At 48.3% G+C, this 27,106-nt stretch overlaps 2 protein-coding genes across 5 annotated transcripts in view; one reads left to right on the forward strand and one right to left on the reverse strand.

Moving 5' to 3' along the window:
* Positions 1–10,699, forward strand: part of Arhgap1 (Rho GTPase activating protein 1) — a 24,705-nt gene extending 14,006 nt beyond the window's left edge. Inside the window, exons 4-12 of the mRNA XM_013030010.1 lie at positions 217–348; positions 703–789; positions 946–1,044; positions 7,429–7,536; positions 7,629–7,705; positions 7,879–7,956; positions 8,388–8,516; positions 8,699–8,802; positions 8,952–10,699. Coding sequence (XP_012885464.1) covers positions 217–348; positions 703–789; positions 946–1,044; positions 7,429–7,536; positions 7,629–7,705; positions 7,879–7,956; positions 8,388–8,516; positions 8,699–8,802; positions 8,952–9,140 — 1,003 coding nt within the window. The 3' untranslated portion in view covers positions 9,141–10,699. The remainder of the gene's footprint in view (positions 1–216; positions 349–702; positions 790–945; positions 1,045–7,428; positions 7,537–7,628; positions 7,706–7,878; positions 7,957–8,387; positions 8,517–8,698; positions 8,803–8,951) is intronic.
* Positions 10,700–15,071: 4,372 nt separating this feature from the next.
* Positions 15,072–27,106, reverse strand: part of Atg13 (autophagy related 13) — a 65,511-nt gene continuing 53,476 nt past the window's right edge. For 3 of the 4 annotated variants that reach the window (XM_013030008.1, XM_013030007.1, XM_013030006.1), the window contains 7 exons: positions 26,671–26,764; positions 21,277–21,413; positions 19,066–19,187; positions 18,572–18,642; positions 18,251–18,367; positions 17,607–17,735; positions 15,072–15,591 (listed from right to left, as the gene is read on the reverse strand). In XM_013030008.1, the coding sequence (XP_012885462.1) occupies positions 15,514–15,591; positions 17,607–17,735; positions 18,251–18,367; positions 18,572–18,642; positions 19,066–19,187; positions 21,277–21,413; positions 26,671–26,764 (748 nt within the window). In that variant the 3' untranslated portion in view covers positions 15,072–15,513. The remainder of the gene's footprint in view (positions 15,592–17,606; positions 17,736–18,250; positions 18,368–18,571; positions 18,643–19,065; positions 19,188–21,276; positions 21,414–26,670; positions 26,765–27,106) is intronic. The other variant, XM_013030009.1, reaches the window with a different exon arrangement.

Below are 27,106 nucleotides of genomic sequence, written 5' to 3' on the forward strand. Positions count from 1 at the left end.
TTCCTTCCTTCCTTCCTCCTTCCTTCCTTCCTCCTTCCTTCCTTCCTTCCTTCCCTCCCTCCTTCCCTCCCTTCCTTCCTTCCCTTCCTCCCTCCCTCCCTCCCTCCCTCCCTTCCTTCCTTCCTTTGGTGTTGGGATGGATTGCAGGGTCCAGGCATGCTAAAGTAAATGCTCTCTCAGAGAACTACATCCCAGCCCAAGGATTTTCTCTTGAAGGTACCTGAAGCACACACTGGACCAGTATGTGGAAAGTGACTACACACTGCTCTACCTGCACCATGGCCTGACCAGCGACAACAAGCCATCCCTCAGCTGGCTGCGGGACGCCTACCGGGAGTTTGACCGCAAGTGGGTTGGCATGTAGTGGGCTTCCGGCCTGGGAGAGGTAGCTCTGAGCTGCCTGCTCAGGCACGAGTCCCACCTAGGTAAAGAAGAATTGGAAGTCAGAGGGCCTGGGCTTAAATTCCTGTTTCCCTATTTGCTCTGTAACCTTTCGTGTTACTTAACCTCTCTGAGCATGTTTCCTAATCTGTTAAATGGAGGCAACAGCAATATTTACTTCACGCACCTGCCATGAGTGGTCAACGCATACTATCCTTTAAGCGCCAGTCCTGTAATCTGAGGCATGAGTATGAGGCGCCCCTGGAGCACTCTTGCGTCTCCTATTCCACCCATTCACAAATTTCCTGTCTTACTACACAGGTACAAGAAGAACATCAAGGCCCTGTACATCGTGCATCCGACCATGTTCATCAAAACCTTGCTCATCCTCTTTAAGCCCCTGATTAGGTGAGCAGACCCCCAGGCTGCTGTCCCTGTGTGTCTCCTTGTCCTGTGAGCAGATGCCCCGGTGACGAGTTAGGGTTAAGCCCCGCCATCTGAGCTGGGAGGGTAAGGGAAGAGCAGCAGCCTGCATGTAACCAGGCTCTTCCCTCCATTGGGCAGCTTCAAGTTTGGACGGAAGATCTTCTACGTGAATTACCTGAGTGAGCTGAGTGAGCACGTGAAGCTGGAGCAGCTGGGGATCCCTCGCCAAGTGCTCAAGTGAGGCCTGGGGTGGGAGCTGCTGGGCGGGGACCACATGTGCCCTCTGACTTGGGTGTGTGTGTTCTGGCAGTGGGGGTGGCAAGATAAGCTGGCTCAGGGATCCCAGGTTAGAGAAGAAAGCCAGTGTCATGATTCAGGCCACCAGATAGTGTGGGTTAGAGCCAAATCAAAACCAGCGTTTGGCCAGGCACTGGAGGCTCATGCCGGTAATCCTAGCTACTCTGGAGGCTGAGATCTGAGGATCTGGGTTCAAAGCCAGCCCGGGCAGGAAAGTCCATGAGACTCTTATCTCCAATAAACCACTAGAAAGCCAGAAGTGGCATTGTGGCTCAAGTGGTAGAGCACTAGCCTTGAGCTGAAGAGCTGAGGGACAGCACCCAGGCCGAGAGTTCAGGCCCCATGATCGGACCCCCCCCCAAAAAAAAAAAAGACTCACCATAGAGCTTCCCTATGACCCAGCAGATCCACTCCTGGGTATTTATCCAATAGACCACAAACAAGGCCATGCTAAAGTTACCAGCAGAACATGTTCATTGCAGCATTGTTTACCATAGCCAAGATATGGAATCAACCCAGATACCCCTCCGCAGACGAATGGATCAAGAAAATATTGTATATACTATATATACACCATGGAATTCTATGCTTCCAGCAGAAAGAATGATTCTGTACCATTCATAAAGAAATGGGAAGACTTGGAAAAAAATTATATTAAGTGAAGTAAGCCAGACTCAAAGAAACATAGATTGGGGCTGGGAAGGTGGCTCAGTGGTAGAGTGCTTGCCTTGCATGCATGAGGCCTTGGATTCGATTCCTCAGCACCACACGAGCAGAAAAAGCCAGAAGTAGGCGCTGTTGCTCAAGTGGTATAGTGCTAGCCTTGAGCTGAAGAGCTGAGGAACAGTGCCCAGGCCCAGAGTTCAGGCCCCACAACCAACAACAACAATAAAAGGAACATAGATTACATGGTTTCGCTCATTTGTTGTAACTAGAATGTACCTATAAAAGAAAAAAAATACACTTGGATGTGATAAATTATACAGGACTCTAGACATTCACACAGTGAAACCATAGGAGGATATTCTTAGGAGAGAATCACAAAGGATCAATAGCTATGTGCCTTTGAGCATATAAAATGATATCTAGGGCTGGGAAGGTGGCTCAGTGGTAGAGCGCTTGCCTTGCATGCATGAGGCCCTGAGTTCCCTTCCTTAGCACCAGGTAAGCAAAAAGAAAAAAGCCAGAAGTGGCGCTGTGCTCAAGTGGTAGAGCTCTAGCCTTGAGCTGAAGAGCTGAGGGACAGCACCCAGGCCCAGAGTTCAGGCCACATGACTAGACCCAAAAATAAATAAATAAATAGTATCTATTGAAATGAACTCCAAGAAATGGAAACAAGAGGTGTTTTTTTTTTTGTTATTTTGTTTTTTGCTTTTGTTTTTCTCCTTTGTCACTTTTTGTTTTCATCTTGTATATCAGTTTTACCTGTTTTGGGAAGGGTAAAGGAGAACACTGAAATGATGGGACAAACGGTAAACAAATGCAGCTGTGATACTTAGTGTAGGCACTATGTTGAAAATGAACTTGTGGGGGAAGGGGTTCAAGAGGGAAAAACTGGGAGAAAATGAGGGAAGAGGTGACATCGTTCAAAAACAAATGTGCTCATTACTCGACTTAGGTAACTGTAATCCCACTGTACATAACCTTTAAAATAACAACAACAACAACAAAATTCTGGGTTTGGGGTTGGAGGCATGACTCAGTTGGGTGAACACTTACCAGTGAGTGAAAGCATTAGGTGCCGAGTTCAAGTTCCAGTCTCTGACCTAAAAGAAAAATTTCCAGGCATGGTAGTTCCTGCCTATAATCCCAGGCATCAGAAGACAGAAGCAGGAAGGTCACAAATTTAGGTCATACTGAGCTACGCAGCAAAATCCTGTTGGTAAAAAACAAAAAACCTGAAGATACTCATCTCTGCCACACCAACAAACTGCTCTTTACTCTTTCTGTAGTGGGTAACCACGATTCTGACATCTGACTTTACAGATTAGTCCTGTCTGCAGCAACATCCTGTGAGATGTTCTATTTATAGATATCCCATGACTTCTTTAACCAGTTCCCTGACATTCGACAGTTAGCTTGCTGTGCAGTGTTTTGTTTTTTTCCATCATGAAAGTCTGATGTGAACAGCCTTCTACAAACATGTTCCTGTTTATCTCTGTCTCCTTAGGAAAAATTCCTGAACATCTTTTACAGGATCAAAGAGCATGCACACTTTTTAGTTTCTAAGAACCATCACTTTATTGCCTTTTAACAAACATTCATTAGCCAGGTGCTGGTGGCTGACAATTGTAATCCTAGCTACTTAGGAGGCTGAAATCTGAAGATTGTGATTCAAAGCCAGCCTAGGAAAAATCTGCGCTTCTTTTTGTTGGGGGGCGGGGACCTTGAACTAGGCCTGGTTACTGTCCCTGAGCTTTTGTGCTCAAGGCTAATGCTTTACCACCTTTTTTGTTGTTGTTGTTGGTCGTGGGGCCTGAACTCTGAGCCTGGGCACTGTCCCTCAGCTCTTCAGCTCAAGACTAGCACTCTACTACTTGAGCCACAGAACACTTCCTGCTTTTTCTGCTTATGAGGTGCTGAGGAATCAAACTGAGGGCCCTCATGCATGCAAGGCAAGCACTCTACCACTGAGCCATCTTCCCAGCCCTGCTTTACCACTTTGAGCACAGCACTACTTCCACTTTTCTGGTGGCTACTTGGAGATAAGAGTCTTAGGACTTTCCTGCCTATGCTGGCTTTAAACCACAATCCTCAGATCTCAGCCTCCTGAATAGCTAGGATTACAAGTATGAGCCACTAGTCCCACTCTTACCTCCAATTAACCACCAAAAAGGCCAGAAGTGGAACTGTGGCTCAAGTGGTACAGCACTAGCTAGCCTTCAAACCCCAGGAGACTGCACCAAAAAACAAAACTAAATAAAATCCATCAATAGATGATGTTATAAGAAGGTCTGTTGTCACTACAATCTTTGCTATTTTCTTTTTTTTTTATTGTGAAAATACTGTACAGAGGGGTTACAATTACATGGGCAAGATAATGAATACATTTCTTATCAAGCATTGTAGCCTCCTCCTTTGTTTCCCCTTCCCTACCATCCCTTCCCATCCTCCCCCCACCCCCTCACAATCTTTGCTATTTTCATAGCTGCAAAATGCTATCTTTTTACATGACAGCTTTTGTAAATAACAAAGTGCTCAATGTGGATACTGAGTAAGTTATTGTAGCTAATAATGATTGGAATCAGTAGTAATCCAACATTAGTGATGTCTCTTGGCTTCCTTGCCTCGGCCCGGCACAACACTCAGGGGGCTGGTCTTAGGTTCCTCTCTCTAGGTAAGATCATAGAACTGGGCACTTAGTCAAATTCTAGGGTACTTTTTAGGAATCTTCCTTTCTCCTATGTCCTTTGGTATATGTCCTTAGCATTTGGGCCTGCCCAGCCTGGAGTGGCAGCCTGGGAGCTGCTTGGACCACCTGCAACAGGGCTTTACCCTAGATTCCCTTCCTTTCTCTCTTTGTCCATTCCTTTCATACTTCTCAGTGAGTTCCACGCCTCCTGTGTTTGTAAGGTACCCTGTCATTAGCATAGGGAACCTGAGGAGACGTGGCTCTTTGGTCCTCTCACTAGTGATGGGCACAGGTGACCTGGCCACTCTGATCACCTCCTGAGCATGATGCTTTACAATCTGCACAGAGTTCGCATGTAAGAGGCAGAGCTGTCCCAGGGTCTAAAACACAGCCTCGGACTCTGGACACCTCATCTCCAAGTTCTACAATAGCCATGATACCTGTGACAAACACCTGACTTCTCTGCTCCAGCCTCTCATTCATAAAATAGGGAAGGAATGAGATAATGTATTTGAAGCCCTGGGCTGGCACTAAATGCTTATACTGATAAGCTGTGTGTCCTTATCACTGACTAGGTGATTCTGGGAGGAAAGTGTCATCCCTTGCCTGCAGGTAGGCAGAGGGTCAGGCTTAGAGGTCAGTGTTCAAAAATGAGAGCTGTGATTGTTATTCCTCCAGGAAGCCCAGCCACCACCTCTGGTGATTACACCCGTTATATCACCGGAACAATGAAGGGAAAGGCTTGTCTGGAGGGAAGTGTGGTGAGAGCAGGAAACTTTAGGCCCCTGTGTCTCTTTTTTTTTTTTTTTTTTTGCCAGTCCTTGGGCTTGAACTCAGGGCCTGGGCACTGTCCCTGAGCTTCTTTTTGGTCAAGGCTATCACTCTACCACTTGAGCCACAGCTCCACTTCTGGTTTTTCTGTTTATATGGTGCTGAGGAATGGAACCCAGGGCTTCATGCATGCTAGGCAAGCACTCTACCACTAAGCCACATTCCCAGCCCACATGTCTGCCTTAATGGCCATACTATACACAGTGCAGATCTGAGCAGGGATTTCCTTTCCTTTCCTTTCTTTTCCCTTCTCTTCCCCTACCCTCTTCCCTTCCCCTTCCCCTTTCCTTTCCCTTTCCTTTCTTTCTCTCTCTTTCTCTCCCTTCGCTTCCCTTCTCTTCCCTTTCCCTTCTCTCCTTCTCTCCCCCCTCTCCTTCCTTCCTTCCTTCCTTCCTTCCTTCCTTCCTTCCTCCTTCCTTCCTTCCTCCTTCCTTCCTTCCTTCCTTCCCTCCCTCCTTCCCTCCCTTCCTTCCTTCCCTTCCTCCCTCCCTCCCTCCCTCCCTCCCTTCCTTCCTTCCTTTGGTGTTGGGATGGATTGCAGGGTCCAGGCATGCTAAAGTAAATGCTCTCTCAGAGAACTACATCCCAGCCCAAGGATTTTCTCTTGAAGGTACCTGAAGCACACACTGGACCAGTATGTGGAAAGTGACTACACACTGCTCTACCTGCACCATGGCCTGACCAGCGACAACAAGCCATCCCTCAGCTGGCTGCGGGACGCCTACCGGGAGTTTGACCGCAAGTGGGTTGGCATGTAGTGGGCTTCCGGCCTGGGAGAGGTAGCTCTGAGCTGCCTGCTCAGGCACGAGTCCCACCTAGGTAAAGAAGAATTGGAAGTCAGAGGGCCTGGGCTTAAATTCCTGTTTCCCTATTTGCTCTGTAACCTTTCGTGTTACTTAACCTCTCTGAGCATGTTTCCTAATCTGTTAAATGGAGGCAACAGCAATATTTACTTCACGCACCTGCCATGAGTGGTCAACGCATACTATCCTTTAAGCGCCAGTCCTGTAATCTGAGGCATGAGTATGAGGCGCCCCTGGAGCACTCTTGCGTCTCCTATTCCACCCATTCACAAATTTCCTGTCTTACTACACAGGTACAAGAAGAACATCAAGGCCCTGTACATCGTGCATCCGACCATGTTCATCAAAACCTTGCTCATCCTCTTTAAGCCCCTGATTAGGTGAGCAGACCCCCAGGCTGCTGTCCCTGTGTGTCTCCTTGTCCTGTGAGCAGATGCCCCGGTGACGAGTTAGGGTTAAGCCCCGCCATCTGAGCTGGGAGGGTAAGGGAAGAGCAGCAGCCTGCATGTAACCAGGCTCTTCCCTCCATTGGGCAGCTTCAAGTTTGGACGGAAGATCTTCTACGTGAATTACCTGAGTGAGCTGAGTGAGCACGTGAAGCTGGAGCAGCTGGGGATCCCTCGCCAAGTGCTCAAGTGAGGCCTGGGGTGGGAGCTGCTGGGCGGGGACCACATGTGCCCTCTGACTTGGGTGTGTGTGTTCTGGCAGTGGGGGTGGCAAGATAAGCTGGCTCAGGGATCCCAGGTTAGAGAAGAAAGCCAGTGTCATGATTCAGGCCACCAGATAGTGTGGGTTAGAGCCAAATCAAAACCAGCGTTTGGCCAGGCACTGGAGGCTCATGCCGGTAATCCTAGCTACTCTGGAGGCTGAGATCTGAGGATCTGGGTTCAAAGCCAGCCCGGGCAGGAAAGTCCATGAGACTCTTATCTCCAATAAACCACTAGAAAGCCAGAAGGGGCATTGTGGCTCAAGTGGTAGAGTGCTTGCCTTTAGCTGAAGAGCACAGGGACAGTGCCCAACCAAGCCCAGAGTTCAAGCTCCATGACCGACATAAATAAATAAATAAATAAACTCAGAAAAGGCTGGTAGTGGCACTCTGGCTCAAGTGGTAGAGCACTAGCCTTGAGCAAAAGACACTCAGGGACAGCGCCCAGGCCCAGAGTTCAAGCCCTAGGAACAAAAAACAAAAACAAAAGAAATCAAAACAAAAAAACCACCTTTGCCACTTGCAAGCTATGTGTATTTTCTTGGGGGAGGGGTGTGAGGTAGGATTATAGTAGGGTTGGTCAGTGAGACTACAGAGCCAGAGGCCTTGATCCTTATTCCCCCCTTCCCCAGATACGATGACTTCCTCAAATCTACGCAGAAGAGCCCTGCCACGGCCCCCAAACCCATGCCACCACGCCCTCCCCTGCCCAACCAGCAGTTTGGGGTCTCATTGCAGCAGTGAGTACGGGAAGGGTGGGCAGAAGGGCGTAGGGGCTGCAGGGCCTGGGTGGGCTGGTGGCAGACCTGGCTCCCCATGTTGTTTCCCACAGCCTCCAAGAGAAGAATCCCGAGCAGGAGCCCATTCCAGTTGTGCTCAGGGAGACTGTTGCCTACCTGCAGGCCCACGGTGAGTGCCACAGCCATGAAACCAGGGGACCCCCAACCTCCAGCTGCCCTGGAGAAGCTCTGGGCAGGGCTGGGAGCCAGCCTCCCTCATTTGGGAACCCCAAGACAGAGAGTGAGCTAAGCAGCTATCATGCACAGAATTCGGAGACTTATCCGGCTCTGTTTTCTTCTCAGCTCTGACCACAGAGGGCATTTTCCGGAGGTCAGCCAACACCCAAGTCGTCCGTGAAGTACAGCAGAAGTACAACATGGGTGAGTGGTCTAGAGGTGTGCTAGGCCCCCAGATCCAGGACTGTGTGTGTGTGTAGGTGTGGGAAGACATGGTATCACCGTTGGGAGGGCTTCTCTGAATTCTGCTGCCCTGAAAATAAGGTCCCAGCTTCTCTTCCTGTCCGAGGCTTCGGTGGCTTTTGATGTCACTCCATAGGTCCTACTTGTGCCTGGCTGTTCCAGGCCTGCTGCCTCACCTTCAGCCTCTGGGCCCTGATGAGAGGTGCAGAATAACTGATGTGTGCTCGGGGTTCCACTCACCCAGCCAGCCCCCGTCACAGGAAAGAGGAGGGCGCAGGTGCAGAAGGGGCGCTCTTAGGGAAGCAGGGGCTGAGGGCAAAGTTAGGAAAAGGGGCCTTGCCTGGCCTCAGGGATGCTTTCTCATGTGGGTCCTGCTACCTCTACCTCCCCAGGACTCACAGTGGACTTCAACCAGTACAATGAGCTGCACCTGCCAGCAGTCATCCTCAAAACCTTCCTCCGGGAGCTTCCTGAACCTTTGCTAACCTTTGACCTGTACCCTCATGTTGTAGGCTTCCTCAGTAAGTTCTTCCCTTTTCCCTCCCATGCTTGGACCAGGAATGAAGGTGGGGGTGGGGTGCTTTCCATCAGCCTATTTGTCCACCATGGCCTGTAAGTCTATGGGCCAGGGTATCCCCACTGCCTTGAGTTAAGGCTTCCTGAGCAAGCCCAGCACCCCTGTAACCTGGACCTCGTTCCTCAGACATTGATGAAAGCCAGAGAGTGGAGGCAACACTACAGGTTCTCAGGACGCTGCCAGAGGAAAACTACCAGGTGCTTCGTTTCCTGACTGCCTTCCTTGTTCAGGTGAGACTCCACCTCCACTGCCCACTTGGGGGTGGAGGGAGTGGGGAGGAGGTGCTGTCTTCCCTGGCTGCTGCAGATGAGGTTGCCAGGAGGCGGAGGCAGGGGCTGTGGTTTCCTGCCACATGCCTCCACCCCTGTGTCCTCCACAGATCTCTGCCCACAGTGACCAGAACAAGATGACCAACACTAACCTGGCTGTTGTCTTTGGTCCAAACCTGCTGTGGGCCAAGGATGCTGCCATCACCCTTAAGGCCATTAATCCCATCAACACGTTCACTAAGTTCCTCCTGGATCATCAAGGGGAGTTGTTCCCCAACCCCGATGTCAAGGAGCTCTGAACCCAGCCTCTGCCCACTGAGTACCCCTTCTCTGGCAGTCCCAGTTCGGACTGTTCCTCCTGGTATCAGCGTTACAGGATCCTGGGACCCCCTCCCCCGTCCAGGAAGGGGCAGTGAAGCCCTCCATGGAAATTGTAGCCAACCAACCAGGCAGCTCCTCCTTCCCCTCTGTCTAGTCCTCCTCACCGGCCCTGGAGGCCTTGCTATTATCGTCAGACATTTTCTTCGCCTTATACTTCTCACTGCCTCTCTGGAAGCCTGGCTGCAGCTGAGCTCTGCAGAGCTGGACTTGGCTCTTCATGCGGGAGAAGGACTCAGCCCTAGTAACCCTTTTCCTGCTTTCACTTGTGTCTGTTTCCCTGGTAACCATGGGGGACTAAATCACTGCCAGCTGGGCTGGTAGCTGGGGCTGGCCCACTCCTTCTTGACCATGTTGAGGTGTCTCCCTGACTGGGTCAGTTGCCCTGATTTTAAAGTCCTATTCGGTATTGGCCTGGATGCAAGTCCCCTGCGCCTTCCCTCCCTGCTAATGGCTCAGCCTTGGATAATTCCACATTGAAGGAATGACAGGACTGGAGTCCGCTTCCTATTTCTGCCTCCTAGATCTGCCTTTGCCAAATGGTACTGCCCCAGTGTGTCTTATCCTAGTTCTGTCTTAGATGACAGAACTTAGAATCTGCATCCACTGAAATAGGGACCTCCCCTCCTGGGGAGAGCTGTTATGTCGGGATAGGGCCAGGGATGAGCAGGCTCAGCCCTGTGCCTTGCCTGTGTGTTCTCGCATGTGCACATCCTTGGCCATGTAGCTGTGTCTGTGTGGGGTCACACTGGTCCCAGCTGTGGCCAGAGGTGACTTAGTGCCTCCGGATCTACGGTGGCTCCCTCCTCCAGCCTGGGAATTCTTAGAGGAGCAGAGGCTCCGAAGACCCATGGGAGGGGGTAGAGATTTTTATGCTAGATCAGCCCCTGCAGGATGGATTCTGGCAACCTCCCCAAGGGAGAAATGGGGCTCCAGAGCCCCATTATCTTTCGAAAACCTGGACCTCCATAGTGATTGATATTCCTCATCTACTATTTTGATGAGCCCTAGGGACCCTCTTCATGTAGCTTTGTCCCCTGTAGCAGGGAAGTACCTACAGTGACCCTGCTGCCCTAGCCACCACCAGGCAGAACAACTCCAGAGCCTGTAGTATGGGAATCCCCAGTGACTGGCTCCCAGGTGGGGCCAAGCCCTCCCTGGGTCCTCTCGAGGTGTGCTGGGGCCTGGAGCTGCTGCTGGTTCTGTCAGTCCCTATGTTTCTCGCTTGGCCCTGGCCTGGGCTACTCTGCTTTTGCTCTTCTTTGTATAGTAAAGAGCCAACTGCTCTCAGCCCCAGTCTCTTGGGGAGCCTTTTGGGTTTCTTTTGTCTCTCTCCTGTCTTTTGCCCCATTGGTCTGTACTGGGGGCACTTGTACTGTGAATCAAGTGTTCACATTCACATTTAATAATTTCCTTGGCACCAATCATGTATTTCACCGTTCGCACTTTTTGTATTTCAATAAAAAAAAAATGAAGACCTGCTCTTCTCACTGCTAAGTTGAAGTCTTGAGAATGGAACAGTGGGTGTGGTATGCTTGTGAAATCAGAGGTGCGTTTCTCAGGAAGGTCTCTTCCCCAGTCCATCTGCCCCATCCTCATCTTGTTCACTTGTGAGTTAGTCAGGGCAGCTTGGAAGTGTTAACTGTCACTTTCCACTAGAACTTGGGCTTGAACTCAGGGGCTCACACTTTCTATTTTTTTTTTTTTTTTTTGTCCATCATGGGGCCAGAGCTCTGGGCCTGAGCACTTTCCCTCAGCTCTTCAGCTCAAGGCTAGCACCCTACCACTTGAGCCAAAGCGCCACTTCCAGCTTTTTTTTTGCTTATGTGGTGCTGAGGAATCGAACCAGGGCCTCATGCATGCAAGGCAAGCACTCTACCACTGAGCCACCTTCCCAGGGGCTCACACTTTCTTCGCTTGCTTAGTCACCTATAGCTGGTGTTCTACCCCTTAATCCAATGCCTCCAGCCCTGCCTTTTTGCCTGTTGTTTTTGGAGATGGAGTCTCAAGGATTTTTATCTGTCCAGGCTAGCTTCTACTCCAAGTCTCAGCCTTGTGAGTAGCTAGGATTACAGGTGTGAGCAACTAGTGCCCAGCTCATCTTCCACTTTTTGCACCTGTAGCAACCTGAGGGGTAAGGCTTCCCACCTGGCTGCATGGAGGCTGCGAAAAATCCAGTTTTCCTTCTTTTAAGCAGATTGTGCTTTAAAGGTTTAGATGGTAAGTTTTGGGTTCAAGCTCTAGCTCAATGGTAGAAAGCCTTCTTAGTATGTCTATGGCTCTGGGTCCAACCCCCAGCACAAAGGCAAGAGGGGGAAAAAGATGACCAATTTTTTTTTAGTCACTGGAGGATAGGAGAGCAGAATCTCACTTCGCAGTTGTCAAGGTTAACTTCGAGGTGCTTGCTGTCTATTGTAGTTAGGCAGTTCTAATGGCTCCAGCTGGCCCCTCTTCCCCGTTTGCTCGGGCTGGGGCAGCTCAGCTAGAGCACAGGTTCAGGCAAGGTTAAGATGGTGGTTGTATGCCGGGCGCTGGTGGCTCACGCCTGTAATCCTTGCTACTCAGGAGGCTGAGATCTGAGGATCGCGGTTCAAAGCCAGCCCGGGCAGGAGGGACCATGAGACTCCTATCTCCAATGAAACCACCAGAAAACCGGAAGTGGCGCTGTAGCTCAAGTGGTAGAGCGCTTGCCTTGAGCTGAAGAGCTGAGGGACAGCACCCAAGCCCAGAGTTCAAGCCCCACGGCTGACCAAAAAAAAAAAAAAGATGGAGGTTGTAAACACTGGCCCTGAGTGCCAGAAGTCTTCACTGTACAACTGGGGCCTGCAGCCAGGGACCTCAAGGCAAAAGATATTGGCAATCTCACTAGCTCTGCAAGCTGTAAGCTGGGTGAGTAGAGCATCAAAGCAATCGCACAGGGAAATAGGAGAGGGGAGCCAGAGAAATGGGGAGCTGTGTACTCAAATTAGGTTCCTGGCTTGGTTTCTGCTGAGTTAAAGTGTCAGCTCACCAAAGCCTTAGCAATAGTAGGTCTCTGGAGCGAAGCAGTGAGGCAACTGAGCACTCTGCTTTTGGACGTGAGGGTCATTTGGGACAACCCACTATTTCCCACCTAGGGTTTGAGGCAACTGTCCAGCCAAGGAGCACCAAAAGCCCTGGAAGGCAAGAGTGAGTTTAGCTCTGTTTCTTCAGTCCAAGGTTTGGTCTAAATTCAGAATTTTCTGATCAGCTTATTTTTGTGCTGGAGCTTGACTTCAGTATGAAACAGTGTAAGGGACAACCCAGACAGCAGTTGTGTGGTGCTGGTCAAGTAGAGTGACATGTACCAACGTGCATTTCAGGCTCATTGGCTCTACTTTCAGTTCCTATCACCACCAAAAATGAGGCACAAACCAGGAGAAAGGGCCAGCTTTTGATAGACTGGAGGTGCCTGTAGCTCCTGGGGCCAGGAAGGCCTATCCCTGCTGGCCCTTCTACCCTTCCTAGCTCCCAGAGTCCCCAGGGCAGCAAAACAAACCTGTGCAAGTTCCTGACTTCCTGCCACTTCAGTTCCCTTCCTTTCCCTGTGTTTGCTTGATCACAACCCTCTCACTATATTAGCAATTGCTCTGATGTCTTCTGCCTGAAACATTGCAAGGGTCTGCCACTGGTATCTTCACAAATAGGGACCATCTACCGCAAGCCTGGTAGTGAGCACATTGTATAAAGGGAATAGAGTTGACAATGGCCAACCTCTCAGGGAGATTTTGCTACAAGTTTACCTCATATATACCATTTCATTCACTATTCAAATGTATGACCCTGCCATGTATAAAGAAAATGAAGGTCTGGGAACATGGCTGAGTGGTAGAGTGCTTACCTAGCTAGCATGCACAAAGCCCTGGGTTTGATTCCTCAGTACCACATAAACAGAAAAAGCCCAAAGTGGAACTGTGGCTCAAGTGGTAGAGCACTAGCCTTGAGCAAAAGAAGCTCTGGGTCAGTGCCCCAGGCCCTGAGTTCAAGCCCCATGACTGGCAAAAAGAAAAAAAAAAAGGCTTTCTAGAAGCTTCCTGACAGCCCAAGGCTACCTGTGTTCAGCGGTCAAGCTCCAAGGCCTTTTTGCACTATAAAAATCCCCCATGTTTCCTTTTGCATGGAGCCTGCTGGTGACCCAGACATGCAGAGAGGCAGAAGGCAATTTGTAGAGGAGTTGTAGAGAAAAAAAACTTTTTATTGGAAATCTCTTAGATACATTTTAAAGTGTAGCTAAGTTGGAGTACATTGAAGGAGGGCCTCTGACACCCCGAAGCTGATGACTGGTCCCAGTCCGTGCCCAGGGGGCTGCAGGAGTCAAGTCTAGAGCTCATTCTTTCCATTGTGTGGGGCTGAGGGGCAAGGGCCACCTTACTGGTTGCCTTGCTTCTCCCAGGATCAGTGAGGTCTCAGCCTTCCTGAGCCAAGTCTTGGAGAAAGGCTGCACCCTGCAAAGGCTTACACCAAAGGTATCAGACTGTCTTGGCCCAGAGGTAACAGGCCTTCCATGCAAGGTCTGAGACTGCAGCAGCTGAGATGAGGGCTTTAGTCACTTACTAGGCCCTTCCTCAGCACTAGTCCAGGGACCAAATCTGATTGGTTCAGCTGGCCATGGATGTGTCCTGGCCCAAAGACCGGAGGGCTAGCTGGTCACCAATGCTGGCAGCAGACATATGCACAGGGTTCCCCTCTAGAGCGCACTCCGGACTTCAGAAGTCAGCCTTGTACAGGTGGGAACAGCTTTACATGCAGTTCATGAACAAGCATTGAGAGGCACCGGTTCCACAAAGCCTCAGCTACTGCCAAGGAGTACCAAGGGCCCAGGAGGAATGGGGCAGGCTGGTTCTTCTTGCCCAGCTGCCAGTCAGGCTGGAGAGGGCAGATGGTGAGGCACTTGACTTACTCAAGTAATAATACCTGAAAGGTTAAGTCAATCACATGCCCAGCTTTGGTTTCTCAACAGGGAACCATATCCAGCTCATAAACCCAGGGCAGTATACTATTAACAAACCGTGGGATTAAAGAGAGGTGGTGACCAGGCCCAAGCAGGAGGAAAAGCTCCATAGTCCAGCCCCCAAGGATCAGGAGCTCCAGAAGGAGGACACACACAATGCCACTGAGGCATGGCATATATGCAACTCTAAGGAGTCATCACATTTAGCACCCCGAGACTTCCTGGCTGCCAGAATGGAGGCTGAGACTGAGGGCAATGACAGTGCTCACCAGGAGTCTGCGGGTGTGCAAGGGAAAGCCTGCTGTCAGCTCAATGCAGTTTTAGGAGGGTTAGTTGGCCCTTGCCAGCCCTTTTATTGGATCTCACCTTCAATGCAATGGCAAGGAAGATCTCCAAGCAGCATCCCAGATCCTGAGGAACCTCCACAGGAGGCCTCTGTCCCAGGGATAGGCCTGAGCCTTCCCCGAGTGAAATATCTAACCTCAAACATATTTTCTCTATAAAATATCTGATTTCTCTGAAGTAATAAATATTTACCATGTCCTCTAACCAAGGAGCAGCAATGTGTGTGGGGGGGGTGGGGGTGTGATATTTGCTGTGGTTTTCAGTAATAGCATCTTACACAAAGTTTGGGGTTTTCCCATGGAGCTGAGGGCCTGAATACCTGCAACTACCAGGGCAGATAAGACTTCTGGTTAGGGACAGAACAACCTTGCAGAAGGGTGGTGGGCTTTGGAGTTTGTGTCATTTTGGGCAGAAAGGCCTGTCATATTGCCAAGAGTACATGTGAGATGGAGAGAAAGGGAGGGGGGGAGAGAGAGAGGGATATTGGTGGGGGGGGAGGGGAACCCAAGAATTAAAGGAGATACCTAGAGAGCCTCCTTCCTCCCCAACATGTTCTCCTTCTTTCTGCCTTGCCCCAGCCTGTGGGCCACTAGCTGGAATGTCAAATGGTTGATGGTAAGAGCAGGCAGGCAAGGGGACCAGCCAGCTTCAGGGCAGCCCTAGGTAGGAGGCTGGAGCAACAGAAACTAGGTGACATCCTTTGTGAAACAACTGATAATGACCGGTGGAACGTGGGTGGGTGGTTCTGCTGAGGCCCATTAACCCAGGTCTAGCTGAAAGGCCTGGAGGCAAGCCCTTCTACCCGCAGTTACTAGGCTTCACTGCCACCATGGAGTCTCAGGATGGTCCAAGAGCAGAGGCTTCTGGGTCCCCCTGGGGAACCATTCTGGAAGCAGCATGAGGGAAGGGAGTAACTGAGGAGTGAGGGGCTCTCAGCCCCCTGGGACCACAGGGATGCTGCTGGTACTCAGGACATTTTTTTACTGCAGGGTTTCTACAAAGGCATCAAATTCGCGGACGTTCTTCTCATGCACAGCCAGCCTCTCTGGTAGTGAATCCTGTACCAGAAGAAGAGAAGAAGGGCTTAGTCAGGCCTGGGAGAGGCACCAGTCAGTCCCTGAGAGCAAGGAAGAGAGTAAGACAAAAAGTGTTGTTGAGCAGTGCTAGCTTAGCAGAAGGCAGGATGGCAGGGCGGCCATCGGGATGGGGTAGTGGACATGTCCTCAGGGATTTGTGGAGTCTGTAGGGCCACACACTCTATAAAGGTAAAACAGGCTAAGAACTGCAAAATTAAACACAAACAGTGGTTGGCACAGATCACCAACAGTAGGATGAAATTGCAAGTTCAGAGCACCATGGCTCAAGTCAAGTTTAAGAAAGCTTTTTCATGCCTTTTCTGAGCATAAAGTGCCCTGGAAGAAAAGGGACAAAGTAGCCATTGCAGCCCCTAGACTGATGTGGCAGGTCTGTGAGAGGCCTGGCACCAATACCTTCACACTGGCCAACTGAGGCTGAGGGGTCAGTAGCAAAGAGAAGCAAAGGAAAACAGCTGTGACACACTAGCCTGCTGTCATATCCAGCTATGGATAAAGCTCTCACTCTACTGAAGTAGTTGGTCACCATTAGGACTAAGCAACAGAAAGCAATCTGTAGGGTTCAACCACCTCAGGGAGATCTACTTATGGTGGAGTTATGCATAAGGGACTTGGGAGAAGGTGGAAACTCTAGCATTAGATCCTCCAGTAGGCCACAACCCTGACAGCAGCGGTGGGTCTGGTCACAGCTGCCGGGTAGACCTGGGAAGCAGCTAGCACTGGCTGTGATCACACAGAGAGTACTGGGACCTAGGTTCTTTCAGCACACAGGTCACATGAGATTGGTGATTGGTGGTCAGATTGCCAAGCTCAGAAAGGCAGGCCATCTGGGGTCAAAACTATTTTGCCTGGTTCTATGATCTTGGCAAGTTAATCACAGAGTTTTTTTCTTCTGTTAATTGGAATAATAAAATCCATGGGTTTTTTTGCTGCTGAAAAGTCATATTAAAACCCAATAAAAATGCTTGTCAGGGGCTGGAAATGCAACTCAGTGACTGACAGCCTGGGCATGTGCCCAGCTCATGGTCAACTCCTAGCTCCATGAAAGAGGGGTGGGGAGAGAGAGAGAAGGAGGAAGGAAGGAAGGAAGGAAGGAAGGAAGGAAGGCAGGCAGGCAGGAAAGGAGGAAGGGGAGGGAGGGAGGGAGGGAGGGAGAGAGAGAAGGAAGAAAAAAGGAAAGGAAGAGGAAGAGCCGAAGAAAGGCCTGGTGCTTAGACAGCCCTGGTAACTGTAAAGAATAATTAGTAGTAGTATTTCTCTTTCGTTACTATGAAGGAGGGTTTTCTGTTAAATCAAATCAAGGGCAGCTCCTCTGAAGGCCTCTAATTTCTGTAATAGTGAGAGTCCCACCTCAGACAGGGGGACCTTGCAGACAAGACAACCCAATCTGTCATATGACTTGATCACTAGGTGAGGAGGATGTCGGGATAAATTCCATCAAGCAGTCATCCCCACAGTGCACTGATGTCCACAAGTGACTCTCCTGTGCCAGGTCAGACCAGGTTAGTGACTTGTGCAAGCCACTCTTTTGCTTGCCTCTCTGAGGCAGGAAGTAGGCAATACTCTAAGCAGACATGTGGTAATAAAATCCATCTTAGAATGCTTGGCCAGGCATGAGAACGGCTTGATGCAGGAGGGAGCTCTCCGAGGAAAGCAAGATCACTGGTCTTCAGGACCCACATGCTCCTGTGCCCTGCACCATGGTCTGCCTGGTAGAAGATGGGTATGGCCAGAGTGTGCAAGTTACAGTAACACAGAGAATATGTAGTGCAAACGAAAACTGAGCTCAAGCAAATCTAAGAAAACAATTAGTGAGTACCACTGGTGTATCTCAAGATTTGTTCCTAAAGTAAAACAAGGACAATGAAGACAGAGCGGTAGGGAGAACAGAAAGCAAGTTCTAGGTCTACAGTACGGGAGGAAAGACCATCAGTGAGGAAGCGGACCTGGGTGGGGAGGGGGAGGGAGGAAGTCCATACCAAGTCTTCAGCCATGGACTGGGCTCCAATATCTATGGAAAGGCTGCTCAGCTGAGGAGGGTTCTGAAATTCACGATAGAAAGTCCCCAAGTCCATTGGAAGAATGTCATCTTTAGAAAAAGCAGGTTTCTTCAAAACAAAACAAAAAGAGTGTATGTATACACACACACACAGACACACACAGACACACAGACACACAGACACACAGACACACAGACACACACACACACACACACGGATTTGAATTAGCTTGCCTTGGTTTACAAAGAAAAATCAGAGGAGATAAGCTATGAACAAAGAAAAGCTTCTTCCAGACTTATCTGAGGGAGAATGTCTAATCCGGGTCCCTCCCTGGCTAAGTTCATGTCCTCTTCAATTCCTTCCCTGAATCAAGGGCCATCCACTAGGCATGAATAGGACTTTTAAGTGGATACCTCTTGACCCCAGTTAGATTTTATTATGAATTTCACCCAAGGCATGGCATAATACCTTACTACTCATGGGCCTTTGTCTCCCCAGACATCTACCGCCCTATCCCATCTTTACTGATGATCCCTGGGAAAGATCTTGTTCAAGTGCAATAAATGCACGGGGGTTTGCTTGTCCTAGAACAGCACAGGTGGAGGGAGGGGAAGGCCACTTACGAAGTCAATCATCACAAAGTCATCATGCGCATTGCCACTGCTGCCTCCACTGGAGCCATTGGAGTGCAGGCTGCCGTGGAGAGGAGATGCTGTCTCTGGGGACTCGGGAGGATTTACCTGGTTCAAAATAAGGCAGAGTCAGGGCTAAGTCTGTGAACTGGACCCACATCACTATGAGCCAACTGAGAAGTTTGTGTAAGAAACTTAGTGCTGGCTGTAGATGCAGTAGCCAAGGGGCCTAGCTTGCGGTCTGTGGAGGCCCAACCAGGATAGTGACTACTGCACCATCTACTGGAAACTGGCAGTCACAGGTGGGCTCACCATAGGATCGGCATCTTCCAGCTCCAAATTCTTGGGAGCAAACATGGCAAAAGGTATGTCCAAACTTGTCAAGGTCACCTGAAGAGACAGGAGAGAAGCATTCGTGCCGGCCCCTCCCCTGGCTCATGCTTACAGGCTGTCAGAAGTCAGCAGAACAGCAAGTAGCTGACCCCACAACCTCCTTGTCTCCCTGTCCCCCATATCACATAAGCCCACAGAAGAGAACCCTGAGAATTCAGCTGGGTTAAGTTTGAGCCACACCAATGCTGTGTCACTGGGCCTACAGAAGAGGAACTTCTATCCTAAAGTAAGGCAGTTTGTGAACTAAATAGTGTCCAGCCTGTCTCCCTAGGGGTTGTCGAAAGTTCTTAGTCTTCTTCACAGTAAAACTTACACACTTAGACACACACACTCTTGCAAGCATTTTCAGTAGTTCCATAAGATGCTGCCCATAGAGCCTTACTCTAAGGACATTCTCACAGGTGGCAGTGGCAGAGTCACCTGGTTGATGGGTTTGTTGACAAAGGCTCCCACTTTTCGGACAAAGATGGTTTCTAGGACATCATGTGGGGAGGCCCGTCCCTCGCTGCTGTTAGATACAGTTTCAGCATCCTCACTAGGGAAGAAAGGGACAGTGAGTGCTCAATTCTAAAGCCACAGCACAATGACTTGGTTTCTCCACTACGTCCACCCTCTTGTGGGACTGTGGCCTGAGCAGGCTTCAGGTCCCACCACCCATGTAGGACATAGCACCATGTGGTTGGGCTGCTGCCAGTGTCCCCTGCCTCATGAGCTGACAGGAGACTGTACTTGCTGGGAACAACTAAAACTTATGCACATGATGAAACTTCTCATTACAAAAAGCTGAACTGAAACACTAATAATGTACATCGCTTAGCAGGCACAGAGAAGTCAGACACAGGACAACAACTCTAATACACTGCCAGTTCAGTATTACAGAACGAAGCCCCACATTTTAGATTTTCTTCTTGTTCTATACAGAAGATTCCATATATATATATATATATATATTTTTTTTTTTTTTTTTGGTCGGTTGTGGGGCTTTGAACTCTGGGCCTGGGGGCTGTCCTTCAGCTTTTCAGCTCAAGGCTAGCACTCTATTGAGCCACAGTACCACTTGCAGTTTTCTGAATGGTTTACTGGAGATAAGAGTCTCACTGCCTTTTCTGCCCAGCTGGCTTTGAACCATGATCCTCAGATCTCAGCCTCCTGAGTAGCTAGGATTACGGGAATGAGCCACCAGTGCCTGAGTAGAAGACTGTATATTTTATAAATTAAATTCAAGTCTACCACATGAAGTGTCCAGTTAAAGTCAATAGTCCCACATTTGAGGCCTTAGCCAGACAGAGCTCTCTCCATCCTTGGTGAACTGCCTGGGTCCAAATTTCTACATTCTTGCTCATGTTTTCTCTCTCCACGCCCCTGCCCTGTGTCAATTATCCCTTCTGGACTGATGCTCAGTCCTGTATGTCACAGTGGCTCTGAGCAGCAGAAACTGGGCTGCCAGTGGTTGCCACCCAGCGGTAACAGAAGGCTCTAGCCTCTGGCCAAAAAAGCGGGCTCAAGGTGAATAGGACTACATAAGGTGATCTCCTGAAATCCAGGTAGCAGGGGGACCAGCATGAAGGTAAGGTTTCTAAGCGATTAAAACCTTTAGCTCAGAACCCCTATCCAGGGTCCTTGGTCTCTAGCTACTTTTAGACATGACCCTGGCTCAAAATGGGATTGTAAAATGACTAACATTTTCCTTTAAATAAGGACAAAAATGGAAATTTGAAAAACCAAAAATGGAATCTTCTTCCTAATGACATACAAACACAAAAGTCTCCCCAAGCAATTCTGCTCTTACCACTTCACTGTGGGAAACAAACAAAAATTTCTACAATGAGAATTTTCTATTAGGATGTGTGTGTGGGGGGGGTGGCACCCATTATCTCCAGTGCCTTCCAAGGGGAGAAGAGGCGCAGAGCAGGACAGCTTGCAGCACATTCCCAAGGGAGGAACACAGCTATGCAGTCAGGCTGCACTAGGTGACCTTGGGCAAAATCAGTGAGCCCTCCTGAGGCTATTATTCATTCATTTACTCATTCATTCATTCACAGTGCTGGAATGAAACCAGATCTCATGTGAACTAGGCAAGGACTCTACCATTCAGCTATACTACACCCCTCTCATCTTGAAAAAGGAGGTAGCAGTGGTCATTTTTTTCTTTGGGTGTGTGTGTGGGGGGGTACTATGGTTTGAAGTCAGGGCCTTGAGCTTACTAGGCATGGACTATACCAGATTATACTGCTGACCCATGCCTCCAGTCCCAAAGAAGTGATTTTTGATAGTGAAAATGTGAGAATTTTTACTTGCAAATTATGGTCTTCATCACTTACATTTTATAGACTGTTATCACTTCAGTGATCTGAGAGGACAATGGTATAATTTCTTCCTTTGTCCTGGGGTTTGAACTCAGGGCCTGGGCACTGTCCCTGAGCTTCTTTTGCTCAAGGCAAACACTCTCCACTTGAGCCACAGCACCACTTCTGGCTTTTTCTGTTTTTTTTTTTTTTTTCTCTGTGATACTGAGAAATCGAACCCAGGGCTTCATGCATGCTAGGCAAGCACTCTACCACTAAGCTACATTCTCAGCCTATCCTCACTGGCTTTGACAGTGCAGAGCCACAATGGAGACTCACCTGCTGGAAGGGGTAACCGCACAGTGGATCCCATCGGAAGGTGTGTGAGTTGCCAATCTTTCCTGGTCAGCCTGGGCGCCATGAGTAGGCTGGGTGGGAGCAAGGGGTACCCCACCTTCCTTCCCTGGAACCATGAGCTTTGGGGGAAATGGAAAGATACAGTGAACCACTGCCACAGGGAAACCTCACGTCCTAGCTTGTTAGTGTCTGCTTTCGAGCTTTCCATCACAGTGCCACCACCTGGCGGGCAGACATCCTGGATCTTTCTGCTCTGGAATGTGGCTACTAGAAGACATGCATGGTAATGACTACAAAGGGAGAAGCAAAGAGGAAGAAAAACCCCAGGAAAATCATCTTTCCTTTTTGAAGATGGTTCCTTCCTCTCAGAGTCACTTCTGTCATCCAAAGAGCCTTGTTTCCAAACAGTATACTACAGGTATCTAAAGAAGTCCCTTAACCGCTCCAGGGCAGGGAGGCAGCCCTGGAAAGCCCAAGGTCCTCCCCATCTTTAAGGTACCTGATGAGGGTGTGGAGCATTTAAGCCAGCAGCAAACACTACCGGATAAGCCAGGTCAGCTGATCCAAGGCCCAGGACTGCAGGCTGATAGGAAAGGCGAGAGCTTGAAAGCTGAGCAAGAAAAAAACAGGGGGCAGAGGAAAGGCAGGAAAAAATAGGCAATCCTAGTGTGACATGATGGAGCTCTGCAGAAATGTAAGGAATGAGTCCAGGCCCACAGGTCTGTAGCACAGGAGCCTGGTGCAATATATGACAAGGTAGGCCAGGCTTTTTAGACATCTCTTGGATAAGAAAACAAGAGGCTTGCTTGTACTGGGATAGGGATTCCCAGTCTGGAGCCTCCCAAAGGCCTCAAATGAGCTCCTTGCTTCCCTGTTCCCAGGGGCTCAGCTTCTGTTTTGAGCCCAGCAGATCCCCAGGGAAAGACCCAGGGCCAAACTTGGAGCCAAAGTCATCAGTTTTTCCAAAGTCATTCTATTTTCTCCTTTGTCCTTGAGGTCCCTTTGAAATAGAAGGCCATCATCTCTAATCACACCCTCTATCACCCCTGGGTATGGAAGGGTTCCTATTTATATTGAAAAAGAATAAGAACACCAGTCTTGTTTATTTGAAAATCTGATATAAATAACTCCATGTATTTTTCACATCAACGGAAGGAGGAGGGGCAAATGAATCCCCTATTTTGGGCTGCTGGCCTGTGGCTGGCCTGTTAAAATCAATTACGGAGCCTCAAAATAATCCCTCAGGGTACTTGGGGACATTTAAATAACTATCCATTTTGCTCTGTCTCCATTTTTTTAAAGAGAAGGAAGCCATCTGATCATTCCCCTTCTACCCATTATGAACTCACATGATGGGCAAAGGCCAGTCCTGCCATGGGGACCCTCAGAGCGTCCGTCACCACAGGAGTAGGGGTCTGAAAATGTGCCTTTGTGACAGTAAACACACACTGTGCAAAGACACACACAGAGACAGGAGAAACAAGAGAAGAAAAGAGAAAAGGGCCTTGAGAAAGAAATGAAACACCAGCAGGGCGGCAGTGAGAGGCTAGAGAGACAGTGCTAACTTAGGAGTGTGGCAAGGGGAACAATGCATACTGGCTTCCCAAAGGGACAACTTTGGGAAGCTGGGTCCCTGGAAGTGACATTTATCCCAGCATGGGTCCTCCATCCTGCCCCCCAGACAAGCAGCTGAAAACTCAAGTTGACTCAAGTGGGTAGGATCTGGCAAAACAGAGACATCTGAATCATTCATTAGTCTGTCTTTTGTCAAAAACTGGGTGGGAGGAAGCCATTGAACAGCTTCCAGGAGGAAGGACCTGAGTGCAGGTGCAAGGTAAACCCAAGAGGAATGAAAATGCTGGGATTGTTACATTACACAGCAAGCCTTTTCAGGGGCCCACAATGTGCAGGTGGACACTTTCCTACATGGTGCCAGGAAAGATGAGAGGTGTGCAGAGTACGTGCGCGTGGGCATGCAACTGTATTCCTAGAGTCTTACAATATGGGAGAACTTGCAAGTAAAAAATCCCTCCAAAAAAGTCAACATTTCAAAGCAACTTATGAACATGATGATTATTGGAAGTATGGCTGCTTCAGCTTTAAATCTGACCAATTAGCTAATCAATGCTTAGAATCAGATGAAGACTGTAGGACATACTAGCAAGTTCAGGGTCACAACTATTTCATGCCTGTATCTGATTGACACAATGATCCTTATTTTGTGGGCAAATCAAACAACATTGTTAAACATGTATTTCCTGGATTCCAGCAAAGGCTGAGTAGAAGTTGTTAAATAACTACGTAACTCCGGCTGGGAAGGTGGTTCAGTGGTAGAACGCTTGCCTTGCATGACTGAGGCCCTGGGTTCAATTCCTCAGCACCACATAAGCAAAAAGAAAAAAGCAGGAAGTGGCGCTGTGGCTCAAGTGGTAGATCACTAGCCTTGAGCTGAAAGACAACGCCCAGGCCCAGAGTTCAGGCCCCAAGACAAGACCCAAAAAAAAAACAAAAACAAAAACAAAGGATTATACTAAGGAAGAAAGTTAATAGCAACAGGAAATGAGAACTGTTAGAAAAGGCGTATTTTCTGTACCAAACTCTACCAGCCTTGATCAGAGCTACTCAATGCTTACTATTGAAGTGCATATTGTTGATGAAATCTTGCCATGATCTAGTTCGTGTTTTATTTTTTTGCTTTTTATTGTTTTTGTTTTTGCAGTGCTAGGGATCAAACTCAGTGTCTCAAACATGCTCTATTCACTAAGACACCCCGGCCCCTATATATGATTTGGTTTTGTTTTGGTGGTACTGGAGTTTGAACTCAGGGCTTTAGCAAGCACTCTACCTATAACTTCATTCCTTTTTGTTTTAGTTCTTTTTGTAATAGGATCTTCAAGTTTAAGTAAAGGTCAGCCTGGACCATGATTCTGGACCCATGTAAGGTCTCTCAAACTTTTTTTCCTGGGCTGATCTCAATCCACAATCCTTGAGACCTTGCCTCATGAGTAACTATTATTACAGTATGAGCCACTGCGGCTGAGCCATGATTTAGTTTTTTTGTTTTTTGTTTTGGGTCCGGTCGTGAGGCCTGAATTCTGGGCCTGGGCGCTATCCCTCAGCTCTTCAGCTCAAGGCTAGCGCTCTACCGCTTGAACCACAGCTTCACTTCCGGCTTTTTTCTTTTTGCTTATGTGGTGCTGAGGAATCAAACCCAGGGCCTCAGGCATGCAACGCAAGTGCACTACCACTGAGCCACCTTCCCAGCCCCCATGATTTAGTTTTAAACCATAACGACACAACTGGCAATGGATATAATGAGAAAGACTCTCTTTATATATACCAACAGACTTATGTAACCATCAGGTATAGAAGCTATTTAACATGCATTCTAACTTTGGGGCTAAATTGTTATGGCCAAGCCTTACCATCCCTCATAGCTCCTGAACCACAATTGCATTTGTTTATGAACCTATCATTTACAAAACAAAACTGTTTAATTAACTCAAATTTGATATACGCACATTCTGGTTGGCTAACCTCTCCCCCAAAAGCAAATAAACAAACAGACAAGATACTTTCCATTCATGCACTGGTAAGAAAATGAGCCTTAGGCCTCAGTGTACACCTGTAATCTCAGTTACTTGGGAGGCAGATACTAGAGGAATGAAGTCAGTGTCAGCCCAGACAAAAAGTTAGCAGAACCTAACTCAATCCCAGTTAAGCCAAGTGTGATGGTTTATATCTGTACCCCAGATTCTGTGGGGCATAGGCTGGTTCACAGTCTGAGGCCAACTAGGGCAAAGATGGGAGACTAATAGAAAAATAACTAAAGCTAAAGAGGGCTGGAGTGTGGCTCCCATGGTAGAATACTTGCCTAGCAAGCACAAGATCCTGAATTGAAACTCCCCATTTTTTCACACATCTTTATTTTTACCAGTAAGCTATGCTGCTGCTCATGTCCACATATATTCATGAGGGGAGAGGCTCAACCCTCCCCTCCCAAACCAAAGTATCTGGACCACCTGAGAATAAAAATCTCTTCTACCGTAGCTGTTTCTTGTGGGTTGCAAATTTTAAGGCCAGCTTGTGCTATGCAATAAGACCCTGTCTCAAAAAATAGAATTGTGAGCGCCAGTGGCTCTTGCCTGTAATCCTAGCTACTCAGGAGGCTGAGATCTGAGGATCGTGGTTCAAAGCCAGCCTGGGTAGGAAAGTCCATGAACCTCATCTCCAATAAACCACCAGAAAAATGGAAAGGGCACTGTAGCTCAAATGATAGAGCGCTTGCCTTTAGCTGAAGAGCTGAGGACAGCACTCAGGCCCAGAGTTCAAGCCCCATGACCACCACCAACAACAAAAATAGAATTTTGTGTGTGTGTGTATGTGTGTGTGCGTGTGTGCGTGCACACATGTGAGTGCATGCACATACATGCTTACTGGGGATTGAACCAAGGCCCTCCCACAGGCAAGGCACATGCTCTACCACTGAACCACCTCCAGCCTTAGCACAAGCCTCCTTTTTAGGACAGATAAGAGTGATCCATGGATTTTGCAATCTTATTCACAGATAATTAGCTTGTTTTTGGAACACCCTAGAATACAACCAAGGAGATGTATTTTTTAATTTTCATAACTAAAATAATATAACAAATGAAAAGTTACGATGAGCTAATGAATTTGTTGTATCCACTAAATAAGGCAGTCAAGGTAATCATCTGGACTGGGTAGGTGTGGAAGAAAAGAAAGCCTAAGGGAAGAGGCTAATGGGTATATTGGGAAGAGTCTGCCCAAGGAGGCAGAAGATAAAGGACTGGGGTGAAGGGTAAGCAAGGCTGTTCTGAGGACCCAGCTCAATCCCAGTCCATTACACATGCTTCCCCCTGGGAAGCTGAGGCCATCAGGAGCCTGTGTCTTACTGAAGTTGCCTGGGCTTACCACTAAAGGCTGACTCAAGTGGGAAATTTAATGACTGAAATGTTTGTGCCAATTATTAAGAATTGACATTATTGCTTTCTTACTGGCATTTTATTTAGTATAAAAGAGCTCTTTTAGAAATAAAACTTATTAATTCAAAAGAGAACTATATTAACAAGTGTATGTGAGAGTAGAGTATTTCGCTGGCATGAGAATGCACTTGGAATTCTGTGACTTGTTTTCTAGGGAAATTGAAGATGATACTGGGAAGGGAAGGCAAAGGCTACATGTAATACTGTGGGTTTTAGAATGGTTAGACTAGAAACGCTGCATACTTACCTTCCAGGTAAGGCTTTCTGTCACTGCTCAACCCTTTCCAAGCATTCGCCATCAATAATAGGAACACCACAACATAAGCCCACACCAAGTAAGTGCCACCATCTCAGAGCTGTTTCTCCTTACCTGGGAGGGAGGGGATGTGGAAAAAGAGGTGGTACACACTTCTTGAGAGTCTTCCACTGATGGATATGTTACTCCAGCATCCTCACCTGCAGTTCTAAATTGAAGAAAATGAAACAATGAATTTTAAGGTAATGGCATTAACATCAGAAAATATATAATAGTGGTTAAATAAGGCTGGGGAGTTATATCAAGAATTGTTTCAGGCAGAGTTCAGAACGCCAGATTGGAAAACCAATCAATTTTCTTAGAATATTCCATAAACTACAGGTACTCTGTAGTCTTCAAGTAACTTGCTACAAAGGAAAGTCATATCTCTACCACCAAAACCCAAATGCCCCAGAATTTTGAAACATTCTGTGAACCAGAACCAGACAACAGCAGTAAGGGAAGCTAAGCTCTTCCCTTCTATTTATGAGGCAAGTAGCCATTTTTGCCT

The sequence above is a fragment of the Dipodomys ordii genome, unplaced genomic scaffold, assembly GCF_000151885.1.
Source record: "Dipodomys ordii isolate 6190 unplaced genomic scaffold, Dord_2.0 Scaffold125, whole genome shotgun sequence".
Lineage (NCBI taxonomy): Eukaryota > Metazoa > Chordata > Mammalia > Rodentia > Heteromyidae > Dipodomys > Dipodomys ordii.